Source organism: Festucalex cinctus, chromosome 13, assembly GCF_051991245.1.
Source record: "Festucalex cinctus isolate MCC-2025b chromosome 13, RoL_Fcin_1.0, whole genome shotgun sequence".
In the NCBI taxonomy this organism is placed as follows: Eukaryota; Metazoa; Chordata; class Actinopteri; order Syngnathiformes; family Syngnathidae; genus Festucalex; species Festucalex cinctus.
This window is the reverse complement of record NC_135423.1, coordinates 7,996,574-8,013,481: the sequence shown is the minus strand read 5'-3', so window position 1 is coordinate 8,013,481 and position 16,908 is coordinate 7,996,574. Positions and strand designations below refer to the sequence as shown.

General features: G+C 38.2%; 3 protein-coding genes across 7 annotated transcripts in view; 1 reads left to right on the top strand and 2 right to left on the bottom strand.

The window, feature by feature from the left end:
- Positions 1 to 4,538, top strand: part of stx1a (syntaxin 1A (brain)) — a 44,181-nt gene extending 39,643 nt beyond the window's left edge. For 3 of the 4 annotated variants that reach the window (XM_077541670.1, XM_077541671.1, XM_077541668.1), the window contains one exon: positions 3,231 to 4,538. In XM_077541670.1, the coding sequence (XP_077397796.1) occupies positions 3,231 to 3,308 (78 nt within the window). In that variant the 3' untranslated portion in view covers positions 3,309 to 4,538. Of the gene's footprint in view, positions 1 to 455 lie in introns of all 4 variants that reach the window. The other variant, XM_077541669.1, reaches the window with a different exon arrangement.
- Positions 4,539 to 5,431: 893 nt separating this feature from the next.
- LOC144033502 (caspase-1-A-like) lies at positions 5,432 to 11,969 on the bottom strand. Its single transcript, XM_077541666.1, has 9 exons — positions 11,247 to 11,969; positions 10,327 to 10,599; positions 10,207 to 10,254; positions 10,021 to 10,109; positions 8,772 to 8,945; positions 8,437 to 8,689; positions 7,399 to 7,566; positions 6,239 to 6,348; positions 5,432 to 6,079 (listed from the first exon to the last, which is right to left on the bottom strand). The coding sequence occupies exons 1-9, from the start codon at positions 11,251 to 11,253 to the stop codon at positions 5,963 to 5,965; spliced, it is 1,239 nt and encodes a 412-aa protein (XP_077397792.1). The 5' UTR covers positions 11,254 to 11,969; the 3' UTR covers positions 5,432 to 5,962.
- Positions 11,970 to 13,700: 1,731 nt separating this feature from the next.
- LOC144033508 (caspase recruitment domain-containing protein 18-like) lies at positions 13,701 to 16,507 on the bottom strand. Of its 2 annotated transcripts, none has more exons than XM_077541674.1 (3): positions 16,362 to 16,507; positions 15,430 to 15,724; positions 13,701 to 15,340 (listed from the first exon to the last, which is right to left on the bottom strand). In XM_077541674.1, exons 1-2 carry the CDS (start codon positions 16,366 to 16,368, stop codon positions 15,438 to 15,440), a joined length of 294 nt encoding a protein of 97 aa, XP_077397800.1. In that variant the 5' UTR covers positions 16,369 to 16,507; the 3' UTR covers positions 13,701 to 15,340; positions 15,430 to 15,437. The 2 variants fall into 2 exon arrangements, with proteins under 2 accessions (XP_077397800.1, XP_077397801.1); XM_077541675.1 differs by having other exon boundaries at positions 15,435 to 15,724.
- Between the last annotated feature and the right edge of the window lie 401 nt (positions 16,508 to 16,908).

Genomic DNA, 16,908 nt, shown 5'->3' with positions numbered 1-16,908 from the left:
TCGTAGCAGCTATCCAGTCATATATATATGTATGTATATATGATTTCTTTTTAAAAATAATAAATAAATAAATTCTAGGCTACAACTACTATAATGCATTGCAGAAAGTCAGTAGCTGTGATTGTGATCATGCTCACTTTTGGCAGCATCAATGTTGTCATTCATATTGTTAGTAATTTAAAAACACTTTATCAATACGGCAGAATTTCAGACTCTTTAGGTTATCTTTGCCCATGAGCTTCCTCTGCCCCATATATGGCATTGTGAATAATAGTCTGTCTTGAAAAAAAACAAGAGTGGATATTAATGAAGCGTTCGTTAGTTTTTATGAAATGTCTCGCTCCTCATTTGCAAGCCATTTATTTCACCTTAGATTAACCTCTTTCACTCTATCCTTGTGTTTGCTCTGAAACATTCCTGCCACGCCGTCTCGCCCTCCCCGCGCGTGCACGCAGAAGATGATCCTGATAGGAGGTTGTGTCGCCGCTTGTTTGAGCGTCCTCGTCATTTGTCTGGCGGTTGGTCTGAGTTAGGATGCCGCAAGACGCTTGTTAGAACGGCCCAGCCCCTTCCTGGAAATGGACGTTGTGCTGCTTGCAAAGAAAGTTGTCCATGCGTATAAACAGCCGTCATTTGTGTTGTTGAAAAGATGAGTCACGAGTCTCACATCTGCAAACCGCTTGTAACACGCTTTTGAGCTTTTGCATGTTTTTTGTTTTTTTTGCCCACCAACACAAATCCACAAAAACATGCTGAAAGGGGACATTATTTTCTACATGTATTTTTCATTTTTTGTACAGTACACACACATACATTAAGAGTGCCAAGTGTGAGCTTTAGCAACTATGTAAGTCTTTAGCGATCTGCAGATTTCTGAACATGGCTATGATTAAAGTAGCCATTGGTGGCTTGAAGTACAAGGTGTCTTCACCTCTCTGCATCAAGGTTATTTTAGTGAACTAAAACTAACGAAAAACCTCAAACTAAAATTCAAAAAACAAGTTCGCTAACGAAATAAAATAAAAAGCATGAGCCTTTGGGGATGATTTTAAATGTGATTTGAAGTCGATTTAGTTTGATATGAACCGGAATAAGGACTTTTGAAAAGTGTGTGTTGACAAATTTTTTGTTTGTTTGTTTTTTATTGACGGAATGAACACAACTCTGCAACGCTTGTCGTCGAGTCATCTCTAACACCGTCTTAGCATCTCGTATTCATTCTATGCTGGAATGAAAATTAGCCAATTTGCGGAAGAGCGTCGCGGCTAGCCACGCTAGCTTCCACTATTCCGCAAAATATCGGTGAGACCGTTGATTCAATTATTTCGGCTTAAGTTTCCTCACTTTGTAAACAAAATGTTTTTGCCGTTTCTACTTCGCCGACATCGAAATTACTGTATGTGCAGTCTAGAAGCACAATCCATGAATTTCACAAATAATTACACGACAAAAATTCGATATATTTTTATCTCGATGCTTAACAAATAGTCAGTAAGGGTTGGAAAAATTTGCAAAATTTGTGCAACAAATTGGCAACACCCCATAGGCTTGTTTGGTTGAATGCTCCTGGTCGTCATGGTAACAAAAGCCAAGTGACTGAATGCTGAATGCTCTGTAATTTTTGAAAACCCTTTTTATTTTGACTGAAGAATGTCACGCACCTTTTCTGAAGACGCTCTTAAATGGTGAAACACGATTGCATAATGTCTCCTTGCGGTGATGTACAACTCGCATGACCAAACGTTCTACATTCGAATAAATTAACAAAATGCTTTGCATGCATTTGTTACTACAAACACGTCACAAGTAGGAATGTAACGATATCCAAACATCACGATACGATATTATCACAATATGAAGGTCACAATACGATAATTATCATGATATTGTGGGGTTGGAGATCCAAAAAAAAAGGTCACAATCTTGTCAAAAAATGATCTCATACTAAAAAAAAATCACAATATTGTGCTTTTGTACATTATAGCAATGCATATAAGCACCTACAATCTCTAAAAACACTTACAAGCAGTTCTTCCACATTTTTAAACTTAGAAGTACCAAAACATGCCTTGTGAAAATTAAACTGCACTAAAAATAAATAAATAAAATAAAAAACTAGCCACCAGAGGGTGCTAGAACTGCACACATGGAAATCAACCCAACTTTTTTTTAAACAGATGTGCTGCTTTTAATATTGTGACATGACGACGATATTGTGGTAGTTTTAATATCGCAATATCACAATATTGCCATTATCGTTACATCCCGAGCTGTTTGACTGCCAAAGACCTTTAACGATTAGTAAAATTACGATGAATGGAATGCGATCTTTCATACCCACATTGTATATGTAGTAAAGGCAAACAATCTTCTTTTTGCCTTGAAAGATGTGTTAAAATGCTCGAAATGGGCTGGCACTACAGGGTTTTTTTGTTTTTGTTTTTTTTGATAACGTGTGGCAGTCAAAGAGCTAGTCACAAGCAATTAATCTGTGATTTTCCGTTATTGTTCTTTTGAATTGCTGTCTTGGCAAAAGTATCGGGACACTGTTTAAGGTCAACATCTTCTGCGACAAACTTATCCAAGCTTTTGCATTTATGGCCTGAGAACTGGGAATAATCAAATATACTGCATAGATGTAACATGACTGTGATAAGAAAAACAGCACTTTTGCAGTATCGTATTTTATTAAAAATACAGGAATAGCATCATTAAATAGAATGTAAATAATTCATGAGTCATGATTTCACACATTGTCTGGTGTGCATGCCTGGCCACCAGGGGGCAACATAGTCAATTAAATTGGAAGATGAAACACAAAAGAAGACTGAGTCTCGTTACTGCTTGTGTTCAAATAGAAGAGTCTTAAAAAGATAAATACCACAATATTTCTATGCTAGTTTCATTCTCTATGGCATTTTCCAATGATGTGTTAGCTTCATGCTAACGATCTTTAAGGCAACGTCGTGACACACGTCATCAAATAATCCACTTTTTCAGTATAACAGTATACTTAAAGTGGGAGTGGCTTTAAACAAGCTTGGCGGGATACATTGTGGTCATGTGCAACATATGAAATGATTAATTTAAGTGTCCCAATACTTTTGATCCTGGGCAGTGTGCGTGTGTTTCTAATATGTTTCTAACACGTTGTTTTCTTGTCTGCTCCCTACTCGCTGCCTTGGATGACTGATGCGCTCTACACTTGTACTATTTTCCTGCTTCAATAGAAGAAAATAATGATTATTATATGCTGTGTGATTCTGGGAATTATTATTGCGTCTGCCGTGGGCGGCGCGCTGGCCTAAACCTCTACAAACGCACATACATACACACTTTCACTTATTTGCCATGAATGCAAACGTATTACGCAATGTTCGGTAAACGACGTACGTGTCACTTCCTTCCGCATCCGTCTGACACGGCGGCGACATGTTTTGGCATGACTTTGTATTTTGTAAAAAAAAAAAAAAAATGTGCGGTGCTGCAGCAAACGTTTGAGTGTCGTCAACGATATGATGATGTTTTTCCCCTTTTAAGTGAATTCTTGTGTGAACCAAGTTACAAAAAGGTACCACTATTTATACATTCCAAGTATGACAATGTACTGAGTTGTCTGTTTTGTGTGTGTGGGCAATGGAACAGGCTAATAAAATGCAGTTGTTGTTTTTTTGTTTGTTTGGTTTCTCCCCCCCCAGTTTTTAACTTTCTATCCGATGTCCACAAAAAGAGTATAGCGTTCCGGATGTTGACGTCAAGCATGCACTCAATACACTAAACAAATGTAAACAACGCCATTTTGGCTCCTCTCAATGCCTCCTGGATGACCGAGGTTCTCACCCTTAAAAATATACCATTTAAATGATTTTAAATTCTTGAAAAGACACAACTTTATTTTTGAAAATATAGCTTTATTCTTTTAAAATGATTTGCGTCTTGAATATTTATTTATTTATTTATTTATTTCCCTTCAAAAATGTACAACTTTGTTCTCTTAAAAGTATTACTTCAATCATTAAAATGTATGAATTACTTGTATTACTTTATTATTTGTTTTCTTTTCTGGTTGGCCCGAATACGGTTTTGTACTTCTTCTACCTCCCTTGTCAAACAAAAACAACAAAAGTCCTGCATGTAAAACTCTTGATTGTATCGCAAAATGATCTCAGAAGCAAAAATGCTCTTGCGCTTTTGTTTGTTCTCAACTTCCTGTCATGTTGGACTTTTGCGCGAGTACATGCGGAAACGGGGCCGTGTTGTTTGGAATGCAAGGGATGATGAACGCGAGGTCTGCTTGTCACTTTGTTTTGTACTGTTGTAAGCTCTCTTCACACTGCCATTATGTTCAAAAACCCGAGTCAAGATGTGGAATTGATGACCCCTTTTTTGTGTGCGCGTCTTTTGATAATCCTCAAGCTTTAAACGTCTGTTCTGTTGGTTCTCACTTGAAGATGTCAGCATGAAGTCAAAGTAGCCCTGTAAAAAAAAAAAAATAAATAAAAGTCATCAGACTTTGTGTTACCATGTTGCCTACTCGATCTGCTGCCTTTGTGTTTGTGTCGCGACGACATGGTTTTGTTTTTTTGACTATTCTTTTTTTCCAACTAAAGATTGTCTGGAAAAAAAAGAAAAAGCACTACTTGTGTATGTCTCATCATTTACAGTAGACTAAAGGCGGAGTCACAGATTGGTGTGGGCACCACACACAGGGGCGCGGCTGAGATTTATATCAGTGCCTTTTACAAACATGATATAAAAAAAAAAAGCATTGAGAATTCCAGCTTCACAACATGAACGGACCTGTTCAGTTAAATTTGTGTGGTGGAACTTCCCAAAAGTTTCCGGAGTGACAACTTTGACGTCTTCAAATGCGCTAGATCTTATTAACAGGACTTGCTTGCTTCTTTGCACAATAATTACCGATTACAATCTCTTCCATTCCACAATTCCAGAAGAGTGGAACTTAGCATGGAGTGAGTGCATCTAAAACAGCCCACTTCTTGTTTGGCCCCGCATTCTTGAGACCAGTTGTCACACACTCCTCTCCAGCACTGCTTTGCGTATTTTCTCCTTCGCCAGTAATGTTCAACATGCGGAGCAGCTTGGAGAAAGGCCGGAAAAGACTCAAGTTGCACTACTTCCTCTGTTAACATTCCAAAACAAAATGCTTTTAACACAATTTTACTTTCATTGTCCCATTTGTCTGAATAAAGTGTCATATTGGAATGCTTGCGAAGCAGCAGAATGCCCCAATATGTACGGAGTGAAATAATTTGAGAGCTTAGTCACATGAAAACCGGATCATAATGAGTTGATGGAAAGTGTTTAGAAACTGGTCTATTGCGTTCCTCCCATTTTTTGGAAGATAATTGTAAGCAACTCAATGAAAGTGAAATGTAGCAAATTTGTGCTCCACTATGAGAACAAGACGACAATTTTCAAAAGAAGCTTTATTTTGCTATTGAAAAGCTGTCTGACTATCAAGAGAAATTCATTATCAGTTACACAAACAGGGATCCCATGCATTAGGTAATAATAATAATATATGTATTTTTTTTTTTTTTAATGATGATTGGATTTGTAGTCCAAACATTTTGCATTAAAACATGTTGAGTTTGGCTTCTGCATTTGGCATAAAATGAATCAATTCCTTCTGGTTCATGTCAGTGGCGGAGTCCTCTTTGTGTCTTAGGAATCAAAGTTACTTGCTACATGACGAGTAATATTGTCATAATAAATGTTTCAAATGATTTACGATTTCAAAACCAAAAGTGTACAATTTCAACACTTTGGCAATTCCACGTTATTGCATAACTTTCCAATGAAAAAGCGACCACACAGGATGGGCGGAGCCAGGCTCTTTCAGGCTACAAGTGACACCATGTTGAGTATTGGTTTTCATTTTGGATTTTTTTGGTAAACAAGCGCCACGATATGACGGTAGCAATATGCTCCTCGAATGTTATGGCAGGTGTGAAATGCCTGGAAAGAGGTAGAAGCGCTGTGACAAAGTGCATCTGTCTTTGCTTGGCATCTGTCTTTTGTACCCAAGAGGCAAATTTTTAAAACGTAGTATTACCTGCATGGTTGAAACAAAAACAAAAAGAATCACCAGATTAGCACTTCGATCAAAGACACATCAACACTCATAACTGCCTTTTGTTATGGCGGCGTTCTCCAACCAGAAGCGCTAGCCATGAAAAATATTCAGATAAGCATCATGTCAAATCAAACTTACCATTCTGAAAAGTTCCTCAATGTGTTCCTTGCATGCGTAAGTGTTCACAACCTCCACGATATACTGAATTAGGAAAGCGCCACGCTGGGGGTCTCTGTATGATAGTTGATCTGTGGCGCAACAACAAAAACATTTCACCGCACAGAGATTGCTTACAAACACATCAATATATATATATATATATTTTAGGGGTATTAAGAAAAATCGCTTTGGCAATATATTGCAATATTACAGCGCGCAATTCTTGAATCGACTCGGTATGCGGCCGAATCTATATTTAAACCGCAATTTTTGATGGACATATTCAACAAAACGTCTTACTTAGGATTAGGGTTCACACTTTAAGCATGGAAGAATGTTATGTTAATAGAACATTCAGCCTTAATATTTTATTTGAATGATATTCAAACATGAAATAGATTGCAACCTGTTAAATACAATGTTATAAATGCAAACACATGACAAGTGTAAAAAACAAAAAAACAAAAACAAAAAAAAGTTGAAATAAAATAACATTTAAAGGAAGAAAGGAAAAAATGACAACAATAAATCTCAGAATTTACATGTTCAAGAAGTAGGAAGTACACGTACTTATCTACTCCCAATTATTCTTATCATATTTATATACTAACAAGTTGTCCCTATTCAAATAGACTACGTGCAGTTTCTGGAGAAATTGTGTGGGAATGCTGAAAGCTGAATGCCAACAGCTGGATGCTTATGAGATATATTGAAAGATAAATTATGTGAAAATAACAAAGTTTTAATTGAAGTTGAAAGATAAATGAATAAAAAGAACTTAGCAGTATCACAGAGCTGGTAATGATGATCAGTTGTATGTATGGAAGTGGGCGTGGAAAGTGGGACTTAGAAAAAGTTCAATGTCAGTCCCATTGAAAATGAATGGGGAAAAGTTTATATTTAACGTCAAATTGTGTGAGTACTGTAAGTAACGTGGAATCAGACCATATATTCCCCGGAATGCATGAATTTTTGAAGCAAGTTGAAATTTGAACGGTGTTAATCGGAAGTAATATGTGGGAGTTGTTTTTCGGCAAAAAAAGTGAGAATAAAAATCCGGATAACATAATGCTTTCAGCATTCCCACAATAACATAGAAATAAAATGGAAGATGAAAAGGTAGGCGTGGATGTACTGACCAGGGGTGCAAGAGAGAAAGGCGATGAAATCGTCCTCTTTGTGCACAACTTTATAGCCGTCGTCCATAATGTTGCCATCGTCGGCAGACGTGGACGGACGTTCCTGCTGAGCGTTGTCACACATCAACGCCTTGGCGCCGTCCTCGATGACCGCCCACCCTTCGCCCTCTGAAACAGACAAGAGGGACAATGTCCATGTGACACACTGACCTGTAGAAATGGCCGGATAGCCGATAGCCCGTACACGCCCGTGCAAGCCGTTGAAGTCCCAGGGCGGCCATCTTGTTACTCCCATCTTTCAAGCAGACTACTGTATAAAGTTTATAAACTATGCGCTATACGTACAGATGAGACATATACAGCTCCGAGGCAGTTAGCACTTTTACTGCCACACGTTACCAAAAAAAACTTTGAGCATGGAAGCATGGAACCTACCAAAAGAAAAATTAAAGTCCCTTCTTTAATCAGGAAAAACAGTATGTTTCTATCTGTTTCCGTTTTGCAGCAATTAGCATTAGAAGAGAGGTAAGTTTCACCAGTTTTCACAAATCTGTTTAAAATTGGAAGTAACTGAGCTTTTTTTCTACATGGCCCTGGTTGCTCTCCTTTGCTCTGCCGCCACCTGCTGGCCGTTTGTGTAATAACTACCATTTCTGCAACCGTTCTTTGCAGTTGAGAGGCTGCATCAGTCTTCTGTATGCTCTAGCATTAAAAAAAAAAAACAACAAAAACGTATAAATACGTCTTTGGGACACTTAGAACATCAAAAAAATGTATTTATACGTTATTGGCAGTAAATGAGTTAAGCATATCACTTCTACATGTATTTTAGGCAAGTTGTCAAATGTCTGAAGTCCTCTTGTTTATGTTGAATAAATTTAAAACAGCATAAATGACGTACTTTCTCAAACGTTTGACGCTGTCAGGGTATAGGATGGTATGGCGAGAAACGTTTCTTGGGAGCAGCAATATGGCGGCCTTACGACCTCAAAAGTCTTGGCCTATCGGCTTTCAAAATGCGCTGGCGTGTTCTGTCACCTCCTCTGCAGGCTTGTATGATGATGATTTTGGGTTTATCCAGCAGCGCTTTGCACTTGTCTGAGGCCAAGTGTTGGAAAATGTTGTCAATGGCGAACGCGTCTTCTTGACCTTCTTGAGCCTTTTGGTCCTTGTACCAGTCGACGCCGAGGATGAAGTCCCGTTTCCCGTGAGACATGATCACCACAAACACGCTGTCCGTGTCGTTGAGTCTGGGATGTTCGGAGAATTCCATGACGGCCTTGTCCATTTCCTGAAAGGAAACCGACATACGTTTGGTCAGTAAGTCGGGGAAAAAATAGTGTTTGAAAGTATCCAAAAAAGTGTTTTGTTACCTTTGCGGTCAGGTTCAGGTATTTAACCACCTCATATCCTAAATCCCTTAAGAGCTTCTCCATGTTGCGCTCATCTTTATCGGCTCCGTGTCTGTATTTTAAGTACTTAAACTTGATATTGATGATGAGCAGAGCCACGCGACTCTTTACGGACTTTTTCGTCACCGGGTAGATCTAAAAAAAAAATAATAAAAAATTGAACAAGAAAAGTCAGCATGTGTTAAACTGAACATTTTTAAGGCTAAATATAGAGTGAACCTCAATTTTTCACTGGGGAAAATATTTCGCTACGTCGCTAGCATGATGCCAGTGTTGTTCAAAAGGTGAGGTTGTATTTTATTTGTACATTTATAGCACCCTCCGGTGGTTAGTTAATTAATAGGGCTGGAACAATAACGGCAATATCGTGATATTGCCGTATGAAAACTGCCACAGTATTGTTGATCATCATGTCATGATATTAAAAGCAGCACATCTGTATAAAAAAAAAAAAAGTTGGGTTGTATTTATTGATGTTATTTATCGATGTGATAATTATCATATTGTGATATTTATTGATGTGATTTGTCGATCTGATAATTGTGATATTTATCGATGCGATTTATCGATGTGATAATGATCATATTGTGATATTTATCATATTATGCTATTTATCAATGTGGTTTATCGATGTGATAATTATCATATTGTGATATTTATCAATGTGATTTATCGATGTGATAATTATCATATTGTGATATTTACTGTTGTGATAATTATCATATTGTGATATTTAGTGATGATTATTATCAATGTGACAATAATCATATGATATTTATCGATGTGATTTATCGATGTGATAATTATCATATTGTGATATTTATTGATGCAATTTATTGATGTGATAATCATTTTGTGATCTTTAACGATGTGATTTGTCAATGTGATAATTATCATATTGTGATATTTATCGATGTGATAATTATTATATTGAGATATTTATCGATGTGATTTATCAATGTGATAATGATCACATTGCGATATTTATCGATTTGATTTATCCATGAGATAATTATCATATTGTGATATTTATCTACAGTATGTGATTTATCGATGTGATAATTATCATATTTCAATATTTATCGATGTGGTTTATCAATGTGACAATTATCATATTGTGATATTGATCATATTGTGATATTTATTTAAAATATCAGGACAAAATTGCTGTCTGAAAGTACAGCATGTCGTCATGTTTGTGTGAGGAAACCTCCGAGTTGTTTTTCATTTCATTCCACCAGGTCAGCTCGCAGGGGATGAGCGTGTTGGACCACTGGCGGCCCTCCACGGCGGAGGCAGCTGGAGACAACAAGGCACAGTTTGCAAAAGGAATCAAAAAGGGGGTCTGTCCTGTCGTTACACGTCGACACGCCTGCTCTCAACCTCGCCGGCTCACCTTTCTTCAAGGGCGTCGGGTCCATTTTTGTGAGGCAAGCGCCGTCCTCTGCGACACAACAAGACGCACAAAGTTTGCAAACGGAATCAGAAGGTGGACCGTCGGTACACGTCGGCTCACCTTGGGGGGGCTTAGGGAGGCCCAATTTCTTGAATAAGGTGGGATCCCTTAATTCCAGGTACGTGATCAACTTCCAAGCCGCCTCGTCTCCTTTTTTACACACAGTGTCGATGAGTGAGCGAGCCTTGTCCGCTCTGATGTTGTTGGCCTCCCTGATTTCCTCCTCCTCGCCATTGTTCAACACTTTTTCTTTCCTAAGGTGGCTCAGAAGTTGACTGATGACAGCATTGCTCACGCCTTCCACAAAGTCAATTGTCACAGCCTCCAGTTGCTCTGCAAGAAGAGGCGCAAGATTGGATGGGGAAGAGCTTGTAACGGTGAAGGAGACCACCTCCCTCCAAGATACAAAAATATAAAAAGTGGTTATCATCTACTGCATACCATTTTGGAGTTAATGGAGGAAATGGAACCGTAAACGGTGCTAAATGTGGAAGCTACTTGCAGATGTCGCAATGTGCACGTTGCAAGTTGTCCTAACTGATTCAAATACAAGTTACTGTGGCCAAAAATTAAATATAAACATTTTATGTGGACTGCTATAGTCTGAAAATGTGCACCACTGTTTTGAAAAGAGTCATAAATGGAACAGTAATTATTTTATTTTTGGAAGACATTTGGTTCTAAAGTCTTAAAAAGTAAATATATATATATATATATATATATATATATATATATATATATATATATATATATATATATATATATATATATATATATATATATATATATGTATTATTATTTTATTTTTTTTGGCCACAGTAACTGTGAATGTGCAAATCGAGTCCGAATCATATTTAAAACACGTCAAGTCATTACATGGCTTCAGAAAAAATTTAATCCCTCAGTTGTAAAAGTGAAAGTAAAAGTTTTTAATAAAAGACATGAAAAGTTGCAGAATAAGACATTAAAAAAAATCTCACCGGCCATTGTTTAAGTGTCTCTGTCGCCGAAAGTGCGTGAAAGAAAGGTCAGTTGAGAGTTCAGAAGTGTTTGTTCGGTTGCGTCCCGTCGCTGTGCTCAATTACTTTTTCCTACGTAGAGAAGGGACCGTTTCAGAAAGGGAGTCGGAGGGCGGGGCTTAGGAAATGTAGCGGGCTTGACTTAGCGCGCGCACACACACACACACTCGGACACACGTACGTTTGTCTTTGTATCATCGTGGGGACATCTCATTGACATAATGTCTTTCACCAACCCTTTCCTTAACCTCACCTATCCAAAATGATTGCCTACCCCCCATTCCTTACCCTAACCTCAATCACAACCCAATTCAAACCTAAACTCTAAAACCAAGTCTTGACCCTCAAAAAGCGGTGTGAACTTGTAGGGATCAGGTCGGTCCCCACAAACGTAGTTAGGCGCGTGTATTGGCTCCACAATGTAGCAAAGACAAAGGCAGAATGCGCAGTATTCAATGTTTATTGTTTGTTTGTTTTGTTTTTAATTTATTGTGCCTATTAAATCAGATGTTATCGAGAAAACGGTCACATCAGCGAGCCCTAAAATGATAAACATTTTATCCAGGAAAAGGAAGTATTTTGAAAATTTGGTGAGTTTTTGAGAATGATAAATGTGATCTGACTCATTAGTCATTACTCAAGTGGACATGCAGATGGGAATTCCAGTCGCAACAAGACACGTCCATGTCAAAATTTAGCAGTCATAAATGTAATGATAATGATAATGATAATAATGATAATGATGATTTGTGGAGACTGGTGGCCAAGTTGTATTTTACAATTTTAAAAATGTGCAGAATTTCACAAGTTACTCCATGTTAGATCGCTCTTAATATGAAATGAAATATGCACTGCGCCGTCACCAATGTCTTACAAATGCAATTATGCAATCAAGTGGCAGAAAAATGACCAACACAAATCGATATCACACTTGTTTTTTTTTTACAGTACAGTACATCTTTTTTTTTTTTTTTTTTTACTTAATTTTATGAATTATTATGAAAATACTGTATCAATGACTAAAAGATGCAGACGTATTTTTATCAGTTTCACATTTTGTTTTTCCATTTTTATGTTTATAAGAATATGAAACATTTTATTGTACATTTAGAACAGGTATAAAATTTGGGATTAATTGCGGGTTAACTATTGAAGTCACACGATTAATTATGATTACAAATTTTAATCGCATGACACCCCTTTTACATATATATATATATATATATATATATATATATATATATATAATCAATCAATACTGCATTTAGTATATGGCACGGGCCGCTGGAAAATGGATGGCCGGCTGCAAATGGCCCGCAGCCCTTAGTTTGGTCACCCCTGCATTAGACTGAAAGACCACAACAGTTACTCGCACTATGTCATGCCTCCAGTCATTTTTTTTTTATATTGTGAAGGATTTCACAAATATATAAAAGTAATTATATAATTATTAGTTGTAATTATATCAGTACTATACTGTATAAATGCTTATTAAATAGGTTCAATATATTACTGTATGTTTCCAATTTGAATTAATATTTAATCTATATACGGTAACCCTTCAATCACATTTTATGACGGGCAAAAGGTAAAAAGATCCTGTCAGCAATAGCAAGCGTAATCTCTTCAACTGAATCAACTCCTCCTCTCTTTCACGTCAGCCCTACCAGTACCGGAACCAGTTTGGACGTCATCTAACCCCTCCCCTGAAAGGAGGAGGAGCTGGGGCTAGGAGGAGATGACGTGGCGACAGATGTGAGTGCAAAAATGTTTTTGAGTGAGACCGGCAGCCATTTTGTCATCGACGGGAAGGGGATGGGGGCTGCTGATGTGTCTTCCCGATCAGAAACCATTTTATTAAGCGGAGTTGGGTGGGTGCGCTATGCAGCCTCGTACCAGTTCAGGGACCACCACCTGAAAGAACTGATTCTTACAGTAATGTGGTTCCCACACAGGGTTATTATAGTTTTGGAATTTTTCATTTTAGTTAGTTTTTATTTCGTTTTGAGTTTTGTTTTTAATTGAGTTAGTTTTCATTTGTTTTCAGGGTGGTTCTGTTAGTTTTTATTAGTCTTAGTTATTTAATAAATGCTTCGTTTTACTTTAGTTTTAGTTAGTTTCAGTATTAGTTTTGGTTTTTTAATAAATACTTAGTTTTTGTTTAGTTTTAGTTAGTTTCAGTATTGGTTTTAGTTTTTTAATAAATGTTTTGTTTTAGTTAGTTTCAGCATTAGTTTTTTTTGTGTGTTTTTTTTAATGTGTATGACGTGCACAATATTTAAATCGGAAGGTGCTTTTCAATTGGCTGCTGATAGATGACGTCACTTCTGTGTGAAACATTTTCAATCGTCCTTATTCCGGTTAATATCAAAATAAACCTACCGTACTTAAAATCACATTCCAAATGCGGGAGCGTATTTTTAAATGTTTTTTTTTATTCTGAGATCAACTTTTGAATAAATCTTTGTGGGTACCGTGCTGTGGTATAGTCACATTAACATTCACTGCCAGTCATTATAGAAAATTTTTACATTTCCAATACTCACGTGATATTACATTCAATAATTATATATAAACCGAATCTACCAAATAACAGAATAGACTCCCTACTTTTTGTCCCGTCCCGTTCTTTTATAATTGACAGCAGAAAAATGTAGGTTTGCCAAAATACAGCCATTTCTCCCATGGACTCTGAAACTGTGTTTATTTCCTATAAAATGGGGCAATGATGTCATCTACCGGTGGTTGGGCATCAGTAAAGTTGTTTCCAAGTTTGATATTTACAGTGGAGCATGCTCAGATTCGCCCCCATTTAGCACCGCTCTAAAAAATACAATTGACAAGTATACTTGTCAAAGGCAGTGAATGAGGTAAAGAAGTGGAGTTCCATCCATCCATCCATCCATCCATCCATCCATCCATCCATCCATCCATCCATCCATCCGCTTGCTCCTCACAAGGGTCGCGGGGGTGCTGGAGCCTATCCCAGCTGGCTTCGGGCAGTAGGCGAGGTACACCCTGAACTGGTTGCCAGCCAATCACAGGGCACACAGAGACGAACAACTATCCACACACTTTACACACACCTCTGGTATATCCATCCATTTTCTTGACCGCTTATTATCTTTTATTTATTTATGATGTATTGATTCCAACAAATAGATAAAAGCATAAAAAGTGATACAACATGCCCCGGCCTCCCTACTTGTGAATGACCTGTTTGACAACTTTCAATATTGTCACGCCGCCACCGGCGTGGCGATCCATGCTTTTATTGTTGTGTCCCTGTTTCCTGTGTTACCCTGAAAATCTAACTCTCCTCTCACCCCAGGTCACTTGCCCTTCCTGCCGCTCACTCATTACCGGTCCCCGCCCATGATTATCACCACCTGCCACCAATCAAGCCACAATAAAAGCCACCTGCATTCTCACCTCCGTTGCCGAAGTGTCACATCTCAGTGCATGGAAGCGTCCCACAGTAATCATGTCCTTGTTCCCGGTGCCTTGTCATTTTGCCTTGTTTTTGTGCCTTTTCCTCCCCAGCGGAGCGCCTTTAGTTACCCCTTGTGCCTTGAGCCCTTTTTCCTCCCTAGCGGAGCGCTTTTTGTTGTCCCCTGTACCTTTTGCCTGTTTGTTTTTTTCCCCCCCAGTGGAGCGCTTTTTGTTCTCCACTTTTTTTGACTCTCCGTTCTCCTCTCAGTTTGAGAGGAGACAGCTGTTGGCCGGAAATAAACCTGTTGCCTTGGTGGCCTACCTTTATCCTGCGTCTGAGTCCTACCTCACCTTGTCGTGTCAAATAGTTAGTACGTGACAGAGGATGATTGACAACAGCAGGATTATTTTCTCTGGGAAAACAGTAAATGACAGCCACACAGATTTAAAACAAAAACAAAACAGATGGCCTTGCTGAGATTGTCGCAGAAGACAGCATTGGAACATGCAACAATTAATGCCAGGATTTTAAGGACAATGTAATAATGACAAAATATTGAAAATAATAATATAATAGATTTTCCTGGCGATTGGTCTTTTGTCTGTCATTCTGGAGAAACAGCCTGCAATCAGAAAAGAAGCGTACAGTAAATAGAACTGCAACAGGTTGTTATTTATGAGTGCTATGCACGATTTAAAAAAACAAGCAAACCTCACTCCTTATCGCATGTCCATAGATTCTATCAAGTTGAGGCCCAGACTCGTTGCAAGATGAGGGTTTCTGATTTGAATGTGTTTGATCAACTTCACGCTGGCTTCGTCGCCTTTCCCGGTCACCGTGTCGATGAGGTCGCGTGCCCGGTCTGCCGTGTAGTTGTTGGCCTGACGTATGTACTGGACCTCGCCTTTACTTAAGATGCCGTCCTGACGAACGTCATCCAGAAGTTGAGTGACCACCGGTTCGGTTACATTGTCCACAAATTCTGGTCTGACGTTAAGAAGTTGTGCTGAAAGAAAAGAAAAAAGGAGAAAAAATATATACAATTATGTCAAGAAATGCATGCACATTAGTGTTAATTTTATCGACCATTTTTAAATTCAGTCTCAGTTCAGAATCGGATTTGGGCTCTGGTGACTCACACACAATGTCCAGATATGAAAGCATAAGAAAGAAAAAAAGCTAAGCTAAGTAGCATCTATTGTGACTGACATTTGAGCAGGGCTAGTTGTCATCGTATTCAACTCAGAGTTTGTCTTCTGAAAGCGAAAGTAGCAAGTAATGGCCGCTGCAGTGAAAGTCTAGGAAGTTTCGACCAGTCATTGACTGTAAAAGTATTTTTATGCTCTATACCTTGGAGGCTAATCATTAATCGTGTGGGGCACAATGTGAAAACAAACTCCCACTGTACACTATTTAATAATTAACTAACTATTTAATAAAGCACTATTTAATAAAGCAAAAAAAAAAAAATGGTATTGTCTTGGCAGTTCGAGCACAAGACTAAAAAGAGTGAAAACGAAAGAATGAAGAGGGTCATGTAGGGTCAAACCTCATCGTTGTTATTTCCTCCTTCACATTCATGCTGAAGCATGCAGACCACTCTCGTTTATCATGTCATAAAGCTCACACGAGGTATGACTTACCGGCCATTGCTGTTCAAGAAAAATCCTTCCTGTTGACGTGGACAAGTACGTGAAGAGTTCTGTATTCAGCACGACAGTTTTAACAGTTTTGAGCTTCTGGGCTATATGTTCAAGTTCAAGTTCTCCTCCCTTTAGTCCCTCCCCAATGAGAATGGAGGAGGGGTAGGGTTGGGGGGGTTGACAAGGAAGTCTAACCAAAAACACATGCTGTAGTGTTCTGCTGGTTCCTTAACCAAACTCACAGGAGAGGATTGTATATATAAGTTACAGTAAGCAGACATTAACTGTCGTCTGCAAGTATCCCTAGCTAATGGTATTTTATTTGAAGACGGGTGGGGGAACATTTTGAAGTTATCAGTGCTGGAAGTTGACAAGGTTTACTAAAGATAACAAGGGCGAAAATGTATAATTTTTTTCACTTATTTTTGACTGTATTTGTGCTTATCTGCCGCCATTAACCAGCAAAGAAGTTTGAAGGTCACCCGGGAACGGCCTCACCCACGTGAAGGAAAAAAAAACAAAAAAACAAAAAAACAAAAAAACAACA